A 23,047-nucleotide genomic window follows, 5' to 3' on the forward strand; every position below is an offset into this window, starting at 1 on the left:
TTTCACTAGACACGTACATCAATTTCACATTTGTTATGCGATTCAATATTCATTGTATGGCTAACTCATTTGTGATGCGCAGTTCCCGCAATTAACGATTAAGGCCACCACTTTAACCACTCTCCGAATGGGTTATAGCCTGTAAAATTCGCTTTTGTGATTGATAATAAAAAAAAATGCCGTGCCTCGAAAATTAAAGGGAATACAGGAAGATATCTACTGTGATGGATGCAAATCAACGGATAGTACATTATCCAATTAGCTGTCAGTGTGCAGCTGTGCTTTGGGTCATTAGCTACCATCTGAATTATTGATCTTGCATGTAATTACCACATCAGTAGTCAAACGTATTTGACCACAACTGTGACGTCAACGTGCGAATTAATTTATGCAAGGCTATCGATTCTAGTGACGTTCGGTAGTGTTTGACTAATATTGCAATATTTCTAGAGACATTTCAGGTTATTTTTTTTGGTAATAGTTTTGAAATAGATTCTTAATGTAAGTTATGGATACATGCATGTACTTACATTTTTGCCCTAACCTCTCCAGTAATTTGTTTTTCTTTTTATGAATTGCTCCAATTGTATCAGCACCTCATCTTTTTAACTCCGCTTTTATTTGTATTCACTTCAGATATGTCAATCATTGTCCTTAAAGGACAAGTCCATCCCAACAAAAAATTGATTTTTATAAAAAGAGGAAAATCTAACAAGCATAACACTGAAAATTTCATCAAAATCGGATGCAAAATAAGAAAGTTATTACATATTTAAGTTTCGCTTAATAAATTCACAAAACAGTTATATGCATATCCCGGTCGGTATATGCAAATGCGGGAACTGATGAAATCACTCACTATTTCTTTTGTATTTTATTCTATGAAATATATCATTTTCTCTTCATTGTCCTGTGAAACAAAGTTTTATTTCTCTCTGGTCATGTGGAATTACCATTTTTAAACATTTTATGGTTCAGTCAATTTGGTCCTTATTGTCAAATCTGTAAAAATTGAAATATTGTATAATCAAAACGGTAAAAAAACAAAAGAAATAGTGAGTGAGTGAAATCATCGATTCTCGTATTTGCATATGCGGAAGAACCGTGGTGTAGTGGTTCTGACTCTCGCCTGGTAAATAAAGGGTCGTGTGTTCGTATCCCACCGCGGTCTAGCGTCCATTGGCAAGGCGTTTATCCACACTTTGCCACTCTCGACGCAGGCGCTAAATGGATACACGGTAGGATATTGTATTTTATTGTTGTTAACCTCAGTGTAGATCAAGCTATACTGTGCCTTCTGTTTTAAAGTCTGCTCTGATCCGTCCTCTGTTGAAAAAAAAACCCCTTCTTCGATCTGGAATCTCTGAAGAATTGTCGTCCAGTTTGCAACCTTCCCTTTCTGTTTAAGATCCTTAATTGAGAGAGTTGTGTTAACTAGACTGTACGAATTTTCTTGACCCTTTTCAGTCGGCTTACCGACCTCATCATAGTGTTAAGACCCTAATCATAAACGTTTCTAGTTTTATATTGCAGAAAATGGACTCTGGATCCGTTATAGCAATGGTCCTATTAGATCTGTCTTCGGTCTTCGATACAATATAGCACAAGATACTTGTAAATACTCTTGCAAGCTTAGGTATCCAGGACCAGGCTCTTGAATGGTTTAGATCTTACCTATCATACCATTCACAGTCTGTCGTTCTTGATGGTTTCACATCCTTCTCACGGTAATTAGGTTGTGGAGTACCGCAGGGCGGACCGACCAAGGCACGAAGCCAGGGGGGGGGGGCGGTGGGGCGGTTGCCCCCCCCCCAAACGCTCCCTAAAAGAGAGAAAAGGGAAGAAAAGTAAAACTTCGTTGTTTTTACCCTCTTTTTTTGTCAAGAGAAAAAAAAACCTGAACGAGACGTTTTTCTCTCTTTATACAAAATTTATCTTACGCGCTCCGCGCGTGAAAAGTAGCAAAATTGCTATTCCCTTTTGTTTCCCACACCTTTTTTCTACTCCGTTTTTCCCCTTCCCGGCTGGGGAATCGTATATTCTTACCAGAAATTATAAAGTATAAATGGGCGGGTGTAAAGAGTATGCAAATTATTTTTATTTTTTTTACATTGACACAAAATTACGCTCTTCTGTTCGGAGCGGGGAGACTTTTCTGTCACTACCCAACACCCCAAATGTTATTTCTACGCTTTTCAGCAAGTAATTTTTGGCAAAGTGTCTGCTCAAAGGAGGGGGGGGCATTCAATTCATGCTGTGGTATATGCTAACCTTAATATGCACGGGTGATAATAAACTTTATTCTGTATCGCTGTACATCAATTTCCTGTCTGTCGTTCAACGCCATTCGCGGAAGGAATAGGGCCTATTTCCTTCCTGCATATACCCGTTTTCTGTTTTGCGACTTGAGTTAACAAAATTTAATGTGGAAAAGGTTTTTACAATCAAATCTGATGTGACCAAAGTAGGCATAATTGTAACATTTCTGTTCGCTATTTTTCTAAAACGTTTTAAGCTTCCGCGCTTCGTGCGGTAAGAGGAATTATTTCAAATTCTTCAATCTTTTCCCATTTTCTTTTCTTATCTTTCTTTATTAAACAGCAAAACCGATGCATCCATATAGCATGCATGTTGGCAAACAAATCTGCAGGTGTAATGGGTACTATAGCAAACACAACTTGATGATGACTTAAGTGTTTTAGACCGATGAGTTGCGGCATATTCATGATGCTTTGTCAATATTGAAACTAGTCATTGCACTTTAGTACACCAATAATTCTCATTGCTGATGGGACATTGTCATTAGTCTAAGTGAGCGATCACTAATTATCCAGTCAAAATGGAGAGAAATGACGACAATGTCGACCAGGATTCTAGTCATACATTCGACTAAGATTTGAAAGGTCACAAACATGACAAACGGCTATAGTGTATTTTAGCATCCACTTCACAGACGAATTCTGCAACGTTCAGAATCTATTGAAAATGACCGTCAAATCACAATAATAATAAAAATATGCAATTTTTTATATAGCGCTTAATACAAATGTTTCTAAGCGCTGCATACTATTACCCCGGCTTTAGCACGGCTACCCTTATCGGGCGCATCAAGCATTCAAGGAATTCCTTCCTACCGGGTACCCATTTACTACACCTGGGACAAGAGTGGCAAATGTAGATAAACGCCTTGCCAAAGGACGCTACTGCTTTGATGGGATTTGAACCCCGGACCTTGTGGTTCAAAGTCCGGAGACTTATCCACTGAGTCACAGCACCTCTACGATAGACAGATTACAGGTCATTGTCGAAAATTGGTGGACCGGACACAAAACATTATGTCCCCATGACGACACTGCTGTTTAGATTCACCGGTTTTTGACAAAGGCTGCTTTGTTATGAAGGGCTTTTGACAAAATATTATCAGTGTTATAGAAAGTGTTTAGGAAGTGATTGCTTAAATCCCCTTATGGATATTCTATCAAAAACGTTACCCGGCGCTCGAGCATTCAAGGTATTTCTTCCTACCACTCATTCAGTCAGTGCCAAAATTATGTAGATAAACACCTTGCCACGTAACACAATCCCCGGACAGAAATTGGGCCTTTATGTTGCTTCGAAATAGCTTTGATACGGTCGTGCGTAAATGAAAATGTATTCATATAATTATCAACCACTGTTAGTTCAGTTTTGTATTTTCATTTCTATTTACTGCCCCCCCCCATCCACCCTCCCATTCTTGATTCACATAAAAAAAATTGTCTACAATTATGTTTCTTTTTTTCTCCCTTCGTCTCTTATTCTCCCTTTATACTCTTCGTAAAATAGCATCTCCCATTATCTCTCCCTCCCCCTCTCTCCCCCCTCTCTGTCCCTCCCTCACCCCCCCCCCCCTCTCTCTCAGAGACTCTCTGTTCCTTCTAATATCTTTGTAATATTTCCATTTTGCAATTGTAATTGTAAATATTCTAATTCAACAGCTTTGAACTATTAATCCCAAGACAACAGAACGTCGGTATAAGAACTTTAATCTTTCTGCTTGATTTGAGATGATAATAGAATGGCATCTCTATAGTCCTAATGTGAAGAGTGCTAAGGTTAATTGCACATTAACATGGCAACAAGGTAGCTTAACGACCTAGCCAGGGAATAGATCAACGTCAGTCGTAGTGAGGAACACTCGGAATTTTATGACAGAATTATTCAAGAAATTTCGTTCTTTTTAAAGGGAGAATTGCCCTCCAAATAAATTCATTCTGCGATATGTACGCCAATGAAATTTACTAATAAAACAGTTTTAAAAATAGCAAAGTAAAATTAATTTATGATAAGCAAGTTTAAAGAGTACACACATACATCAACACACACACACCATCTGTTATCAAACACCTGCATACACACACGCATACATGTTTTTTATTCAAAAATTCAGACTGTTACATTTGAAGTTACCATTTTTAATAAATAAGATTTCATCTTTCTTTTAAAAAAACATCAAATTATTATTTTTTTACTAAACAGGTTCATTTAAATTTACTGAATTTTATGGAGATTGGCTTTTAATATAAAACTCTGCCTCTGTAACTATACTTCCATTTGTACATTCGTATTACTTGTTTGATATTTTTTCCTTTAGCCATTACTTATTACTTATACTCCTTTATATATATATATATATATGTGTGTGTGTGTGTGTGTTTATACATTTATCAATATATATTATATAGAGAGAGAGAGAGATGGGGGAAATACCGATTTGTTGGATTCAAACAACATAATCAGTTGATATACAAATACGTATGTAGAAATGTTATGAAGATAATTTTAAGTGCAGGTGAAACATGAGAAATTTGTTAATATAAGAAACAGAGAATAACCCATTTAACGTCATGAAGTAATAAATACATTTATGCTTGGCCTATAGAGTGATCGCGCAAGAGTGAAATTCCTTGAAACACACCGTCGCACTGCGCAAATTGAATATTTGTCTCTGGGGTCGAATTGATAGAATACCATTTTCATAGAAAGTCAATATCAGTATTTGGTATTTGGAACATTAGATTTTGATGAGATGAATTTCTTTTGATTGTGATCCGATAAAAATCGTTCACTCATCAAATTGATATGTAAGCCGAATAAATGAATTTGAAATCATCAAAGATAGTGACAATAAGTATAGGATAGAGAAATGTAGGACCATATGGGAGAGAAATAAAGAGAAGGATCATGAGGGAGATGGGAGAGAGAGAGAAAAAAAAACAACTTAGGGATACTATTCAGGGTCCTTGACAAATAAAGAACAAGCAGTGAACTCAACGTCAATTAAAATAAAATACAATTTTAGGCTTCATATTTCAGCGTCTAGGCCAAGAGCATTAAAATTGATATTTTTGGCAACTAGTTGATTTTTTTTCTCAGAATAGATCCGGAATATTTCAAGAATAACATACTAAAAATCCTCATAAATTATCCTTGAGCATTTTCCGCAATCCAAAATGGCGTCCAAAATAGCTGCCAAAGCCTAAAAATCCACAAACTTACCAAGGTTTCCACTTTGGCGAGTTAGAGTTGCGAGTCATACGCGAGCTGCGCGAGCTCTAACTCGCCTTAACTCGCACAAGCTCGCGTGAAATATACATTTTTTTCTGGAATTTGCTCGAGTGACAAAAGACTCAACATCGAGTTCACTACGCTCGCTGTACGAGTGAACCGAGCGCGAAACGAGTCAGACCGAGCTTAGTATGACCTTTATACGACTTAAGGCGAGCTATAAACGAGTTATCAAGATTTTGTTACGAGTGATAAGAGTTTCATACGACCAAGGGGCGGGACATGCACATTTTTGGCACTCAAAGATGGATGCCGGCGGCGGCGTCAACACCAAATCTTAACCGAAGGTTAAGTGTTTGAAATGACATCATAGCTTAGAAAATATATAGACCTAGTTCACGAAATTTTGCCATAAGGTTAATCAAGCATTACTTAACATCCTGATTGAGTTTCAGGTCACAAGACTAAGGTCAGAGGTCATTTGGGGTCAATGAACTTAGACAATGTTGGGGGAATCAACGTCAAAATCTTAACCTACGGTTAAGTTTTTGAAATGTCATCATAACTTAGAAAATATATAAACCTAGTTCATGAAACTTAAATATAAGCTTATTAAAGTATTACTAAACACCTTGCTTGAGTTTCAAGTCACATGACTAAGGTCAAAGGTCATATAGGGTCAATGGACTTTGGCTAATATGGGGGTATTTGTTAAATTACCATTATAACTTTGAAAGTTGATGAATCTGATTCATGAAACTTGAACATAAGAGTAATCAAGTCTCACTGAACATCCTGTGCGAATTTCAGGTCACATGTCCAAGGTCAAAGGTCAGTGAACTTTGGTGATGTTCGGGCGCGATCTGTTGAATTACCATCATAACTTTGAATGTTTATAGATCTGATTCATGAAACTTGGATATAAGAGTAATCAAGTGTTACTGAACATCCTCTGCGAGTTTCAGGTCACATGACTAAGGTCAAAGGTCATTCAAGGTCACTGAATTTTGGCCAATTGGGGGTATTTGTTGAATTACCATCATAACTTTTAAAGTTTATGGATATGATTCATCAACTTGGATATAAGATTAATCAAGTATCACTGAATATCCTGTGCGAGTTTCAGGCCACACGACCAAGGTCATTTGGCCAATGGACTTTGGCAATATGTTTGGGGGTATTCGTTGAATTACCATCATAACTCTGAAAGTGTATGGATCTAGTTCATAAAACGTGGACATAAGAGTTATCAAGTATCACTGACAAGTCTTAGGTCACATGATCAAGGTCAAATGTCATTTATTGTCAATGAACGTAGTATTGTATCATTATATGAATCGTGTTTTGTGAATAATTATTTTATAATAGTTTTCAAAGTCAGCACTGCTGCTATATTGAATCGCGTGATGTACGTGAGACTGCCAGAGGCGCTCCACTTGGACCTGGTCTAGTTTGGTGTCTTGTTCTTTTACCTGGCTCTGCTCGTCATTGACCTCCTCTTCCGTTTCAATTGTCTCTTCCTCCACTTCTTCTACTACTTCTACCCTTCTTTCAATGACATCTTCTTTCGGAGTTTCCCGACCTGAATGGCCACAACTCGTGGATCTTTTGGGTCGAGGCATATTTCTCTCCTTATTTGTTGGTAGTTGTAATAATGGAGTGACAACAGCCTTTTTAAAAGTCCGTGAACATGCGTGTGTCAGTTAAAATGCTCTCACTTTTACTCCTCAAAAAAAGTTTGGAAATCTGACTTTGATCGATAATCCCTCCTCGGTTTTAGTAAATATCGATGGGTAATCAATATCAATGAATAGATCATTAATTTCTTTTGAAATTGATACCCTTCATGATATGATTATGGTTCACATGGAGGTGCAGTGCCTTTAAATGGTGGGCAAGGTCAAAATTCAAAAGTTGCAAAATGACACAATATTGAAAGTCACTGTTCTTTTCTTCCATGGTGATGAGTGAGTTTCCCAGCGGTTTCTTTTGTTTTCATGCACCTTAACATCAACATTAAAATGGAATCAAACACTCCTCTGCACAAGCAAACACATAACAAACAAACCAACATAAACCACAACAAAACATAAGAAATGAAGAAGCAGGGGCTTGATTTGAATGGATTTTCATCTCTATTGACACAGACAAAAGAATCATGTTCTGTATTGACCCTTCATGACTATTTCTGCTAGTTTTGCAGCTTTTCAATCCATAACTCGCGATGTTAACTCGCCAAAGTGGAAACCTTGCTTTTAAAGCAAGGTTTCCACTTTGGCGAGTTAACATCGCGAGTTATGGCGAGTTATAGCGAGTTGCCAAAATGAGGCACTCGCGATAACTCGCATAAAGCTCACCATGAAACTCGGGATAACTCGCGACAACTCGGCATGACTCGGCGGAGCTCGTTCAAGCTCGGGACAACTCTCCTTGAAGTCGTGAGCAGTTTCAAAATTTTTGAACATGTTCAAAAATTTTGCTAACTCGCTGTAACTCGTGCTGAACTCACCTAAACTCGTTGTATACTCGCAGTACTCGTAATAACTCGTAAGAAGCTCGAGATAAACTCACAATAACTCGTAATAACTCGCCACATCTGAGTATACGCGCGAGTGCGTTCCGAGTTTTCAAGAGCGAGATACGAGCATTGCGATCGTTTTACGAGTCAAGTGGAGGTGCCCACGAGATTAGCGCGACTTTAGATCGAGCACCCCGAGTTACAGCGAGTTTCGAATGAGTTTATTCCGAGTGCGTGGCAAGGGCTCAGAGGCATGCCGACCGGATGATAAATGTCCAGTGATCTATATTTTCCCCACATATAAACCCCTAAAAAAATTTGGAAATCTGAGTTTGGCCATTAATTTCTCCCAACTCCAAAATTTACACATTGCATATTTAACATCATTTAAAAGGTCATTTGATTTTCTTTACAATGATACCATGCTTGTTATGATCATGTCATCACGAAAAGAGCAGGATTCAAAAGTGTTGGATGAAGTTTGAATTGAAAAGCTGCAAAACGAGCAAAAAAGTTTGGAAATCTGAGTTTGGCCATTAATTTCACTCGACTCCAAATTTTACACAATGCATATTTGATATCTTTCAAAAGATCATTTGATTCCCTTTATGATCCCATGCTTGTTATGATCATGTCATAAAAAAGAGCAAAATTGAAGTGTTGGATGAAGTTTGAAGTAAAAAGCTGCAAAACGAGCAGAAATAATCATGGAGGGTCAATACAGAACATGATTCTTTTGTCTGTGTCAATACAGATGAAAATCAATTGGCCCTGCTTTTTCATTTCATAATGTTTTCTTGTGGTTTATGTTTGTTTGTTGTGTGTTTGCTTGCGCAGAGGTCCCGGGCAGAGGTATGTTTGATTCCATTTGAATGTTGATGTTAAGGTGCATGAAAACAATTGCTGAGAATCTCACTCATCATCATGGATGAACAGAACAGTGACTTTCAATATTATGTCATTTTGCAAATTTTGAATTTTGACCTTGCCCCACAGTTCAAAGCACTGCACCTCCTCCATGTGAGCCAAAATCACATCATGGAAAGTATCATTTTAAAGAAAATTAAATGAACTATTCATTGATATTAATTTAACATTGATATTTACTAAAGCCGAGGCGGGATTACCGATCAAACTCAAAAGAAACCGCTTAAAAAACTCACTCATCACCACGGAAAAAGGAACAGTGACTTTCATTATTGTGTCACTTTGCAACTTAATTTTGAATTTTGACCTTGCCCCACATTTCAAGGCACTGCACCTCCATGTGAACCATAATCATATCATGTAGGGTATCATTTTAAAGAAAATTAGATGATCTAATCATTGATATTAATAACAATTGATATTTATTAAAACTGAGGAGGGAGTTTATTTTAAAGTGAACATTTTAACTGACCCACGCAATGTACAATTACTTTTAAAAAGGCTGTTACCACTGCATTATTACAACTTTAAACAACATGATAAGGAGAGAATTATACCTCGATCCAAAAGATCCAAGAGTTGTGGCCATTCAGGTAGGGAAACAGCGAATGAAGATGACATTCAAACAAGGGGTAGAAGAAGTGCAGGAAGAGACAATTGAAACGGAAGAAAAGTTCAATGACGAGCAGAGCCAAGGTAAAAGAACAAGACACCAAACTAGACAAGGTCCAACTGGAGCGCCTCTGGCAGTCTAACCTGCATCACGCTATCCAATATAGTAGCAGTGCTGACTTTGAAAACTACTATAAAATAATTATTCACAAAACACCATTCATACAATGATACAATACTACGTTCACTGACAATAAATGACATTTGACCTTTATCATGTGACCTAAGACTTCAGTTGTCAGTGATACTTGATTACCCTATATCCACATTTTATAAACTGTATCTAAACTTTGAAAGTTATGACAGCAATATAGTATTAATCTCCAAAATGGTCAAAGTTCAATAACCTTAAATGACCTTTGACTTTGGTCATGTGACCTGAAACTGGCATGAGATGTTCGGTGATACTTGACTACTCTAATATCCAAGTTGATGAATCATATCCATAAGCTTTCAAAGTTATGATGGTAATTCCACAAATACCCCCAACATGGCCAAAGTTCGTTGACCTTAAATGACCTTTGACCTTCGTCGTGTGACCTGAAACTCTCACAGGATGTTCAGTAATACTTGATTACTCTTATTCCAAGTTTTTATGAATCAGATCTATAAACTTTCTAAGTTATGATGGTAATTCAACAGATCACACGAACATCACTAAAGTTCATTGACCTTTAACCTTGGACATGTGACCTGAAATTCGCACAGGATGTTTAGTGATACCTGATTACTTTTATGTTCAAGTTTCATGAATCAGATTCATAAACGTTCAAAGTTATAATGTTAATTTAACAAATACCCCAATTAGCCAAAGTCCATTGACCCTAATTGATCTTTGACCTTAGTCATGTGACTTGAAACTCAAGCAGGATGTTTATATCCTTTAATAACATTATGTCTACGTTTCATGAACTAGGTTCATATATTTTCTAAGTTATGATGACATTTCAAAAACTGAACCGTAGACTAGGTTAAGATTTTGATGTTGATTCCCTCAGTAAACATGGTCCAAGTTCATTGACCGCAAATGACCTCTGACCTTGGTCTTGTGACCTGAAACTCAAGAAGGATGTTCAGTAATGCTTGATAAACCTAATGGTCAAGTTTTATGAACTAGGTCCATATACTTTCTAAGTTATGATGCCATTTAATTTCAAAAACTTAACCTTCGGTTAAGATTTGGTGTTGACGCCAACGCCGCCGGCATCCATCTTTGAGTGCCAAAAATGTGCATATCTCGTCCTTTGGTCGTATGAAACTCTTATCACTCGTAACAAAATCTTGATAACTCGTTCATAGCTCGCTTTAAGTCGTATAAAGGTCACCGCAACTCATACTAAGCTCGGCCTGACTCGTTTCGCGCTCGGTTCACTCGTGCAGCGAGCGTAGTGAACTCGATGTTGAGTCTTTTGTCACTGAAGCAAATTCCAGGAAAAAATGTAAATTTCACGCGAGCTTGTGCGAGCTATGGCGAGTTAGAGCTCGCGCAGCTCGCGTATGACTCGCAACTCCAACTCGCCAAAGTGGAAACCTTGCTTTAGTGTCTATAAATTTGTTTCTGTTCAATGGTTTCAAGGGTCATTTAGTATATCGAGACAAGTTACAAAGACAGTCAGTGGCCATTTGTGTCAAAAAATCCAAGATGGCTTCCAAAAATGTAGTCTCAATAAATGGCAGCTGAAACTTACAAATGGACATAGTTCATTTAATATCTGCCAGGGATATATGATTTTGGTGTCTAAACCATGGCTTAAAGAGTCAAATAATACATCAGGATAAGTTACAAGGACAGTCAGAGGTCTTACAATATACTTTTAAGGGTCGAATTATATTTTGGGACTGTTCAAAATTATGCAGTTGTCAATTTTGCCAAAAATATCCAGGGTGGCTTCCAAAAATGGCGTCTAAGACGAAAAATAGTAGGGGAACATTTAATATTGTGTCCTACCTACTATTTTGGTAGGGGGACGTGTACCCCTGGGATTTCCGCCCATGGCTATATAGGCAACGGCAATGGGAGCACAGAGTGATCATAATTCATAAGATCTCTACCCGTGAGAACTAATGTTGGTGTCTACGTTTAAATACATTTGGTGCAGATTGGTGGACATTTTTTACCTGATTGCTAAGAAAGTATGAATGCTTGTAAGCAAGCAAGCAACCAGAGGACCGACGGCTTCAGGTCTTCTCCGAGGGACCTGGTAATGAGGATTAATGCCTTAACAAATGGATTTAGGCTTTTTTCTTGTAGCGCACCAAGTGGGAATCAAACCCGGGTCACCGGAATCCGAATCCCCTGCTCTACCGACTGAGCTATCGCGTCTCCATACTGATATATCGCGCCTCCTTTTTGGGGGATTACTTTTTGGAAAAGTAATCCTATATAAATTATGGTTGTAGGTGTAGGCATATAACATCAGCCATTTTTACGCAATTTTAGAACCACCTTGGATTTTTGGAAATAATCGAAAACTGAAGATAATCGTTACTTGTCTCAATGTATATTTGACATTCCAAACCATATTGCAGAAACCAAATTTATTTATCACAGGTGGATATGAAGTATGACCATTTTTAAGGAACGGGAGTTAGACGCCATTTTCCATATTCCGTTCTTTGTATTTATAATCATAACCCTTAAAGGGGAAGTTCACCCTGAAGAAAACTTTGATGTAAATATAGCAAAAAAAAAATAGTAAAAAATATTGGTGAAGGTTTGAGGAAAATCCGTTAAAGAGTAAGAAAGTTATTAGTGTTCAAATTTTTGGATTTGTGACGTCATAAACGAGCAGCTGCCCCATGTGTTATGTAATATAAAATGCATGAATTTCAAATTTTGTATGGTTCCTGATGACTTAATTTTGTTTTCAATTCATGATCGGGTGTGAAATGATTTGTCTATTGATATACAAAAGGTACGGTGAAAACTATTTTCAATTTTCTGAGAAAATGAAATTTAATTGATTTTTTACCATTCGCTATGTAGGAATGCTGCTCGCATATGACGTCACAAATCCAATAATTAAAATTCTAATAACTTTTTAATTATTTGATGAATTTTTTCTGCTATTTTTACAATAAAATTTTTGTCAGGGTGAACTTCCCCTTTAAGAGATTAGAGTTGTGTTAAAGCTCTTTCTTCACCAGATAAATAGCACTGCTTATTAACATTAACTTCCATGGTAGTAGCCAATGACAAAACCATTTGGATGTAAATCAAGTTTCTATAAACACAGACATTCACGTTATGTTTAACGATTTTAATCGTAAGATGATTGATGAGGGTTTGGTTTATTGATGTCGCTGATTTTGCTGAACCGAGAAACCGACTGGCGTCAAGAAGCTCTAAATATATCTTGGGACTTCTCAAGTGCAATTTTTTCCCTCAGAACATTATCATCTTTATATAATTTTTTCAATGAAATTTGGTTTTGAATTTTTCAAAACAAATTCATATTTGTTCATTTTTATTACTTATTCATGGCTGCTCATATCATCAAAAAAGTTTTTTGATAAGGCCCTCAATCACAGATACAGATATTGAAAATAAGCATCTTACCAACAAATCATGGAAAGAAATGGATGTGATTCCAATAAAAGAATCGATTTGAAATGCATCAACATGCAGGACTCGTACACATTTTCATTATGAGGCACAAATCGATTACAAACATTGCTCATTCTGCATCTTTATGGCGAATTGAAAAGCAGCTCACAATTAGTGACGTTAAACAAAACCGAGGGAATTTAAACCTTCTTGTTTTTTCAAAGATTAATTTTCGTCCAACTGCCATTGCCATGTATCTCATATTTTCTTTCTTTGATAAAAATCATTTTATCGGACTTCCCATCCAAAAATTGAAAAGTGAACTGACCTGCCTGATTCCATGCCTTGAAATTTAATCAAACTAGATTATTCTTGGTATCTATGAATAAGAAGACTTCAATATTATTTTCTAAAGCTAACCTATACTTTCATTAGATAACTTTGAATATCATATTCATTGGATGAACATTGAGGTCCGTATTCTGATAGCAGGTTTAACTTAAAATCAGGTTTAAAGTTGTGGTTTAAGTATGGATAGCCAACTGTTACATAAATCACTAACAGTAGAGATGGCATACTTCAGCTCAATTGGCTCTAAAATCATTCATAATTGTCTAGGAAGTATAAATAGATGATTGTCTTCACCATCGATGAATCAGGAAAGAGCACAGTAAACATACAGTATATAAGATACATACAACTTAATTTAAAATTTTGATACTTTTGGCTTCCATACTTAAACCTGAGTTCAAGTTAAACCTGCTATCAGAATACGGACCTGACCCTTTGAAAACGGAAGCTAAGGTGACACTGCTACACTGTAAAATAACTATTTGAAATTACTTTCAAGTATAAGTTTGGAAATTTTAAGTAAAATTTATCTATTTACCTTGCATCCATTTACTCAAATAAATTAAGTGGTAACAACTTAATTCAATTAATCAGAAGGTTCGTTATTCCGAAAGTTCGTCACTCCGAAGGTTCGTTAATCCGAAAACAAAATAAGGTTCGTCATTCCGAAGGTTCGTTAATCCGAAAACGAAATAAGATTCGTAATTCCGAAGGTTCGTTAGTCCGAAAACGAAATATTTCGTTAATCCGAAGGTTCATAAGTCCGAAAATCGAATAAGTTTCGTTAATCTGAAGGTTCGTTAGTCCGTGAAAGAAATAAGGTTCGTTAATCCGAAGGTTGTTTAGTCCGACAGCGAAATCCCCGCTACCCTTGGCCGGTATACGGACTCTTGGATTCCCCAATATAAACAAGAATAATCACTTAAAAGAAAATACAAATGTTACAACTGACAAGAATATCCTGACTTCTGTCTTATGCAAATCCCTCAAAGGAGAGAATTTTTGTAAACACTTTCAATAACATAAAACTACAGCAAACATACATGGAAACCGATTAATATTGCACTCAACCGGAAAAAGGTGTATTCAGAAGTGTATCTGATTTTATTTATCTATTTATTTATTATCATTAATATCATTATTTTTTTTTTTTTTTGGGGGGGGGGTCAATATTGGACCCAACAGCCTATCCCAAGACATACATCCATATAAGCTCAGAACAACCGAATGAACACCTTTTTTTCACTCTAATACAGTCTGAAGAAACAACGTAAAGGATAAAAACGCTGATGGATATAGTGGTATTACTTTTGAAACACGTCTCACCTCCAACAAAAGGTTGATTTGAATAGAAAGAGAAAAATCAAACAAGCAAACCACTGAAAACTTCATCAAAATTGGGTATAAAATAAGAATGTTATGACATTTTAAACTTTCGTTTAATAAAATTTATATGCTCATATGCCCATGCAGGTCCGTATGCAATGAGGGGACCGATGACGTCATCCACTCACTTTTTCTTTTGTATTTTATTATTGGAAATAAAATGCATTCCAATTTTCTCCTCATTGTCATGTGGAACTAAGTTTTATTCCTCCCAGATCATGTGGTATTTCCATTGTTATAGCATATTGTGGTTCGGTAAAGTTGTTCCTGAATGTCAAACTTGTGAAAATTGAAATATTGTATAATCCAAACAGTAACAAACAAAAGAAATAGTGAGTAATGGACATCATCACTCTCTCAGTTGCATCAGGGACGTGAGAGGGAGAATGGTTGCATGTCACTGAGATGTGCATATTAACTGTTTGTGATAAATAAGCGAAACTTTAAAATAATAATAATAGACAGTTCTTGTATAGTGCATAACACATTATAAATAACGTCTATGCGCTTCCAAAATGTCAAAGGACTTGGATATTATTACCCTGGCTTTAGCCCCGCAGCCTTTTACAGCGCTGTGGCATTTCAAGGAATAAATTCCTGCCAGGTACCCATTCACCTCACCTGGGTTGAGTGCAGCACAATGTGGATAAATTTCTTGCTGAAGAAAACTACGCCATGGCTGGGATTTGAACCATGCACGACCCTCTGTTTCAAAGTCCGGAGACTAATCCACTGGGCCACAACGCTCCACGCAAAATGTCATAGATTTCCAATTTTAAATTCGAATTTTATGAAATTTTCAGCGCTATCCGTGTTAAATTTGTCTCCATTGATTCAAATCAACATTTCCTGGGGTGGACTTGACATTTAAACACATATACAATCTGCCATTACCGTCTGGAACGGTACCAAATGAAAATAGCGAAAGTAATTCCAACTTTTTAAAAAGGCGACCCTACTCGATAAAGGGAATTATATAGACCGATTTCCTTATAACTTCATTTTCGAAAATATTTGAAAAAAAGACTTGTTTACTCGCGACTGATTGAATTTTTATCTACTTGCAAAATATTACTTGACAACCTAATTGGCTTTCGCTAAAAACATGCTAAAATCATGCTATGATAATTCTTATTGATCAAATAATTCATGCCATTGATAACCATTCTCATAAAATAGGTTTGTTCCTGGATTTCTCCAACGCCTTCGATACTTGATCGCAAAATTTTATTGTACAAACTTTAAAATTATCATATTAGAGGGAAAGCCTTGGAAGGATTCAGGAGCTATCTGACCGGAAGAACACAATTCGCATATGTAAACAATGCAACATCTTCTATTAAAACTATTAGATGTTGTGTTCCGCAGTGTTCTTTTTTAGGTCCGCTCCTTTTTATTCTATATGTCTGTTTATTATACAGTGCGTCCCACGAAAAACGAAACCGAGATTTATCGATGATTCATCATATCTTAATCACAAATACTATAGACAAATGGCCTACCATTATAAAGCTTAGAATCTCCTCTTTCATCTGAAATCCTTAGTCTCATTCACACATGAGTGAGCAAAAACAGTTTGAAGAGGGGATATCAAAAGTTACTTGGCGGGCTGTATCTGGGTTTCAAGAAAAAAAAAATTAAGTTCAATATCTGCTCTTTAATAAATTATGATACCTCAATTTCAGAAAATGGTAAAGAAATAACAAAATTCCTGTTATTTGAAATAAGGCTTGAATTTCAATAATTTCATAAAATGAAGAGGCTTTTACAGGCTAGCGTTCAGACTCACTCGACACTCGATCCGTTTTGTTGACGAACAGTCTTTTGTTAACCGTGCGATAGCTTCTGTGGGAAACCGGTGAAAACACGTTTATTTAATGAAATTATGGAAATACAAGCATTGTTTCGAAGGAACAGAACTTTTTTACTTCTTGACCATTTTCTGTGATTAAGGTATCAAATAAAAGAGCAGATATTGAACTTCCAAGGCATGTGATTTTCTTTTTGAAATTCAGATCCCCCACCAAATGAGTTTTTGGTATCCTTTCTTCAAATTTTTTTGCTCGCTCATGCGTGAATGAGGAATAATCTGAATAGGTTCAGATGAAAGAGGAGATTCTACATTTTACATTGGTAGGTTAATTGTCTATTTTATTTATGGTTAAGTTATGATAAATCATCGCCAAATCCCCTTTTATTTTTTGTGGGACGTACAGTAATGAACAGATGTGTTTTTCACGACTGTTTCAGAAACGGATTTTGAATTCTCTTTTTTTTCACAATCATGGGCATCATGTGCATATATATATATATATATATATGATAGTCACTTCTTACCTTTATTCTTATAAAAGAACATAGACAGCATATAATTAAATAATGCGAGCGCGAAGCGCGAGCTGAAAGTGTTGACATTCCGCCCTTTAAAAAATGGACATTCTAAACTTTTTGTAATTACAGCGCGTCCCAAAGAAAATGTCCCTCTGACATAGGACTGAATTAATTCTAAAATGTGGTAGGATTCTCAAATAAATGTTCATGAGTAGAAAGCTCATTTCATGTTCGAACTTCTATGAAAATTTCATTGGTCGCGCTTCAGCGGTTTTGAATACACACTCTGTTACGTAACAGTGGTGCATTTTAGCTCATTCCAAGTGTTTAGCAGTGATGCATTTCTGCATTGTCTATGGCATGTTAACCCCCATTCTTACATCCAGGATATGAGCAGGGATAATTCCCTAATCATATCTAGGCTCATCAAATAATAAACTTGAGCATGTTCAGAAGGACAAGAATCATAAAAAATTTAGTTGTTTGATGATTGATAGGGGAATCAGTGCACCAACTTGAAAGAAAATGTGAATGATGGATGAGTAAAATAAGCTGAAAAAGGGGGAATCCACAAGTTAATCACCCTTTGCGAAAAGGAACTATACCAAAGAAAATTTTGACTTTTTCTTTTAAAAAGTTACACTGAATTATTGAACTTGACCTCAGTATCTAATTAAACTAAAAAAAGAAATGAAAACAAAAATACAGTATTGTTGGAATTATGCATGAAACAGACATGACCCGTTGTCTCAATCATTGTGCATCTCCCGTTTATCAAACATGAAATGAACTGTCAAATACTGTGTTTGCCCTTCTGAACAGGCTGAAGGTTATGATTTGATGAGCCTGGTTAGATCATGGAGATTTCCCTGGTCAGATCAGGGAATTCCTTGGTCAGAAAATCCTTGGTCAGAATTGTCTAGGCCAAGGGGGTTGATATGCAAGAAAGTGCAGAACACAAAGAAGTGTTGCATGTATACAAACTTGGAATGGGCTGAAATGCACCACTGTTACATAATAGGCTGTGTATTCAAAACCACTGAAGCGAGATCAATGAAATTTTTATAGAAGTTAGTACATGAGATGGGCTTCCTATATCCATACATTTCATTGAGAATAATTTTTATTTTTGGAAGTTATTAAGCCGCATAACAGAGGGACATTTTTTTTTGGGACGCGCTGTATGAACAGGATAAGTATATAACTGTACAATTGATGCGAGCGAAAACAAAATTGCGGTTTCAGACCTAAAAATGGGACATTCTAAGCACTAGCTTTTCTAATCATGAACAGGATAGGTATATAACTATTCAATACGAGCGCGAAGTGCGAGCGAAAAGAAATAAAAACGGGACATTCTATTCATGTTTTGTAAATCCGGAAAAGGACGGATAATTGGATATCTTCCTATATCAGTAATGTGAGTGCGAAGCGCGAGCAGAAAGATTTTTTATATTCTGATCTGAAATTTTATAATTTATGCACATTTTAAAGGGATATTCCAGGCTGGAGATAAGCTGGTTTGAACAGATAAATAATAAGCTAGACCAACAAAACAATGAATTTGATCAAAATCGGACAATTAAAAAAAATCACAGTTATTACATGTTGAAGATTTGCATAGTTCCGGTGAAACAGTTCTAGGTATGTCTTCATAAATATTCAATGGGCAATCTGGGGCCTGTTGCAGAAAGAGTTGCAATCAATTGCAACTCTAAATATGATGCGTAACTTGATTTTCAACCAATGAACAGCGCGCATTTGGGACTTGCGATTGATTTTTTGACTTGCGTTTAAACGCAACTCTTTCTGCAACGGACCCCAGATCAGGGACGTCACGTCCCTGATCTGATGGTGTCATATTGGGCACATTCCCAATTGTTCTGTTAGGTTTGTTCAAATTTTTCTTCAAGAACCAAAACAATTGAATTGACGACTGATTTAATGCATTAGATTTCATCGCTGCAACGTATTTCATTACAAGGGAGATATATCATTTACACTTGAATAAAAAGAAATGAAGCAATTGATTCAATATAATAACAAAAGAAAAAGGATGGGACATCATCAATTCACCTATGAAATATTCATGACGACGACGTGCATATCATTGTTTTAAAAAAATATTGCAGTGGGTAACATTCAAAGGGTTCTTAGTGGGCCCGGTAGTGGGGAATTTTAATTCCTTGATTTTGCTCGAGCCGCCCATGTATTTTGTAAATGAGCCCAAAATTTTGAAGGGGTTCGTCAGTTGGCGTATCGGGCAAAATTACGACAGTTTTATTACAAAAATCAAATTTTGTGATAGCTGTTCGCCTGCTATGCAGGCGAGACAAAAATGAAGCGTTCAAATCTCTTAACAATTCTACTAGAAAAACAAAAGAACAAAAAGGGGGAAACGGAGGAGAGAAGAAAACATAGAGAAGAAAAGTAAGCAGAGGAAGAAAGTGAACGAAATTAAGGGGCGCAGGTATAGGCTAGGCTAGGCGCGGCGTAAACCATATAAACAAAGAAGGAGGCGAACTGGCGAAGCCTGAAAGGCAAGGAGAGAGTCCCATTTCCAGTTGAGATTTGTGAGTTTGCAAATTTGTTTCTATGTGTGGTTTAATATTTTAATTTTTGGCTGTTTAGCGATTCGTGACAGGCTTAGCAGACGAAAGGGCAAAGACCCTGAGGTGGTCAGCCCAGGCCAAAGTTAAATTAGATTTTATTTCGGCCTATTTTTAGGCCTAGTCCCGCATATTGGATTTTACGTGGGTTAAGCCATTCATTCAAAGATGGGGGTCAGGTGTCCGGACACTTTATATTACTGAAGCCTTCCTTTTTGTCTTTGAATAACATTAAAAATATTAATTCAATAGTTGTAATTGTCTTCTGATTTGTTCTCTATAATATTTCCTAACTTTTTGTACTAAGAATTGATGAAACTTGCGCAGAGGCGATGATCTTACATTACAGCGCTCTGGCTGCTTTTGACCAAAAATGAAGCTAATTGTAGCGGATCATTGCAGCCGGAACGGCGTAACGAAAAATATGCGAAGCGTTGGAACGGATTTCTTTCTTCTTCTTTCTCGATTAGAAGAAAATGCTATGCTTTGGAGCAGCTTTCTTTGTGTTTTTTCTCAAATAGATAACAATGCTACATGCCTTGGAATGGAAATTTGAGTGTAAAAATGGGGGTCCTCTCCGTGGCACTGATGGGAACTGCTGATGTTACTTCTTCTTATGTATTCAATTGTCTAAAAGTTTTCATTCCTGCCTGAACAATACCATAGTGTGATTATTAAAGAGTTTACTTGTCAAATCTGCAAATACTGAAATATTCATATTCCAGACAATAAAATATAAAAGAAATGGTCAGTTTGTGATGTCATCAACTCTCTCATTTACACATCAACTGTGTTATATGTGTTGTTAATATGGATCAATAAAAATGAATGTGATTTGTGCATAAACAATTAAACGGTCTGTTTTGTGAAAATAAGCAAAACTTTGAAATGTTATAACTTTCTTAATTTTACATATATACATGTATACATTTTCAGCATTATGCTTGTTTGATTTTGTCCTTCTCATTGCCATAACCTTTTTTGGGGGGTGGACTTATTATTTAAGACAAAGTGGTTATTGGATGGGCAGTAGTGGCAATTTGAGCAGATTGGATTAGACCAACTGGGATTCAACAATAAATCAGCTGAGACTTTGTTGGATATTTTTCTGAAAATTTGGTACTCAATAAACGTATGGTTCAGGCTTGAGGTAATTATCTCTCAATGAATCCAGAGTAAAATTCACAAAGCAAAATGCTGAAAATTTGATCAAAATCTTGAATTTTAAAGATTTGCATTATTCCGGTGAAACAGTTCTAGGCATGTCTTTATGAATATTTATTAGGTGGGCTGATGTTGTCATAACCCCACGTGTTCTTTTGTATTTTATAACATGAAATCAGGTTTATTCAAAATTTTTTCTACCAAGAACTAAAACAGTTGGATTGACAACTGATTATGTGCATTAGTTATTTATTAATGCAACTTATTTCATCATAATAGAGACACATCATTTACACATGTATGAAATAATGAAACATTTATGATTTCATGAAATAACATAAGAAAAAGGAAAAGTGGGGATGTGACATCATCAGCCCACCTAATGAATATTCATTACGATGTGTGTATAAATTTTTTCACAAAATGGTGCCAGCCCAGAAAAATGGCATTTGAACAGAGGTGTGGATTCTGTTATGCTGATATAAGATTTGCTTCAATATTTTTTTTTTTCAGAAAAACCAAGATAAGAGCCATGACCTCTCCACCATTCCTTGTAATGGTCAAAGCCAAGAATGGACGGACAAAATTAGAAGGTCTCACTATGAAGTCTACAATCGGCAACCTACTCCAAAAAATATCAGAATTCACAGAAATACCAAGCAAATCTCAGAAGTTACTCCATGGTTACCCTCCCAAACCACTAGATATATCAAACCATGGTCAAGAATTAGCTTCTCTTCCTTTTAAGTCGGGAGATATGGTCATAGTAGAGGAGGTTGTCATCAGTAATCAAACTGATGGTACTCGAGGAAGCAGCGACCCAGAGGCCACAATGACCCGTCGTGTTGTTCCAGCTGATAACTCTTGCCTATTCATGAGCATAGCCTTACTCATGGAAGGTGGTAATACAGACAGCTCGCGTGCTCAAGAACTCCGCAACCTTATCGTCAGTGTCGTCAGCAGCAATCCTGAGTTGTACAATGAAGCCTTCCTAGGTAAATCAAACTCCATGTACTGCCAGTGGATAAAGAACCCAGACACTTGGGGTGGTGCCATAGAAATCTCGATACTGACTGAGTTCTATGAGACAGAGATTGCAGTTGTTGATACCCAGACAGGGCGTGTTGATAGATTTGGAGAGGACAATGATTACAAGCATCGTATTTACCTGATCTATGATAATGTTCACTATGATCCTCTGATTAAGGAACTTGAGGGAGGTGGTACAGAGACAGTGTTTGGAGTTGATGATGAAGATGTCCTCTCACAAGTCTTGAAGCTTGCAAAGGAGGCCCAGAAAAGCAGACAGTATACAGATCTTTCTGATTTTACTCTGCGTTGTCTAGTTTGTAATGATGGCCTACGAGGGCAAAGACAAGCACGGCAGCATGCTATGGCAACAGGACATTCTAACTTTGCAGAATACTGAATTCTTACTTTGGGGATATTGATATTAAAAGGAGACACACCCACCCATATGCAGATTCATCAATTAAAAATGAAGGTTTATATAACTTATTTCTTGTCTGAAGGCCATTATATGCATAAATATTTACAATGCTTGAATCTCATTATTGATGATATTAGAAACTTGAAGTATTGTCTAACATTTATTCCATGTGGGTAGAGTAATGATTCTATATAGTAGGGGAAGGCGGGGTAAATTGAGCATAGGGGCAAGTTGAGCCACCAGCCCCAGGCCAATAATGAATCAGTCAGATATTGTGGTGGTGTCATGTATAACTCCTAACCCCACCACATTGTTTTCCACTTTGAAACAAAAAGTAGTTTTTTAGAGGGAAAAGTATGAATTTCAGCCAAAAAAGTAAAAAAGAGTGTGAAATAGATAAGTACTTTATTCACACACACGTCTTTAAATATAGTAAAGACATGATAACAACATTGTTAGTCCATGTATGGATCTTCATTCTTGTCATAGTCTTTTATATGATAGATGCATAATAAATGTGTGGATACAAAATTATCGCACTAAGT

The 23,047-nt window shown here is 36.5% G+C and overlaps 1 protein-coding gene across 1 annotated transcript; it reads left to right on the plus strand.

Moving 5' to 3' along the window:
* The first annotated feature begins 19,772 nt into the window (after window positions 1-19,772).
* LOC121412255 (ubiquitin thioesterase OTU1-like) lies at window positions 19,773-22,770 on the plus strand. Its single transcript, XM_041605157.1, has 2 exons — window positions 19,773-19,852; window positions 21,566-22,770. The coding sequence occupies exon 2, from the start codon at window positions 21,585-21,587 to the stop codon at window positions 22,479-22,481; it is 897 nt and encodes a 298-aa protein (XP_041461091.1). The 5' UTR covers window positions 19,773-19,852; window positions 21,566-21,584; the 3' UTR covers window positions 22,482-22,770.
* The last annotated feature ends 277 nt before the right edge of the window (window positions 22,771-23,047 follow it).

Source organism: Lytechinus variegatus, chromosome 3, assembly GCF_018143015.1.
Source record: "Lytechinus variegatus isolate NC3 chromosome 3, Lvar_3.0, whole genome shotgun sequence".
Lineage (NCBI taxonomy): Eukaryota > Metazoa > Echinodermata > Echinoidea > Temnopleuroida > Toxopneustidae > Lytechinus > Lytechinus variegatus.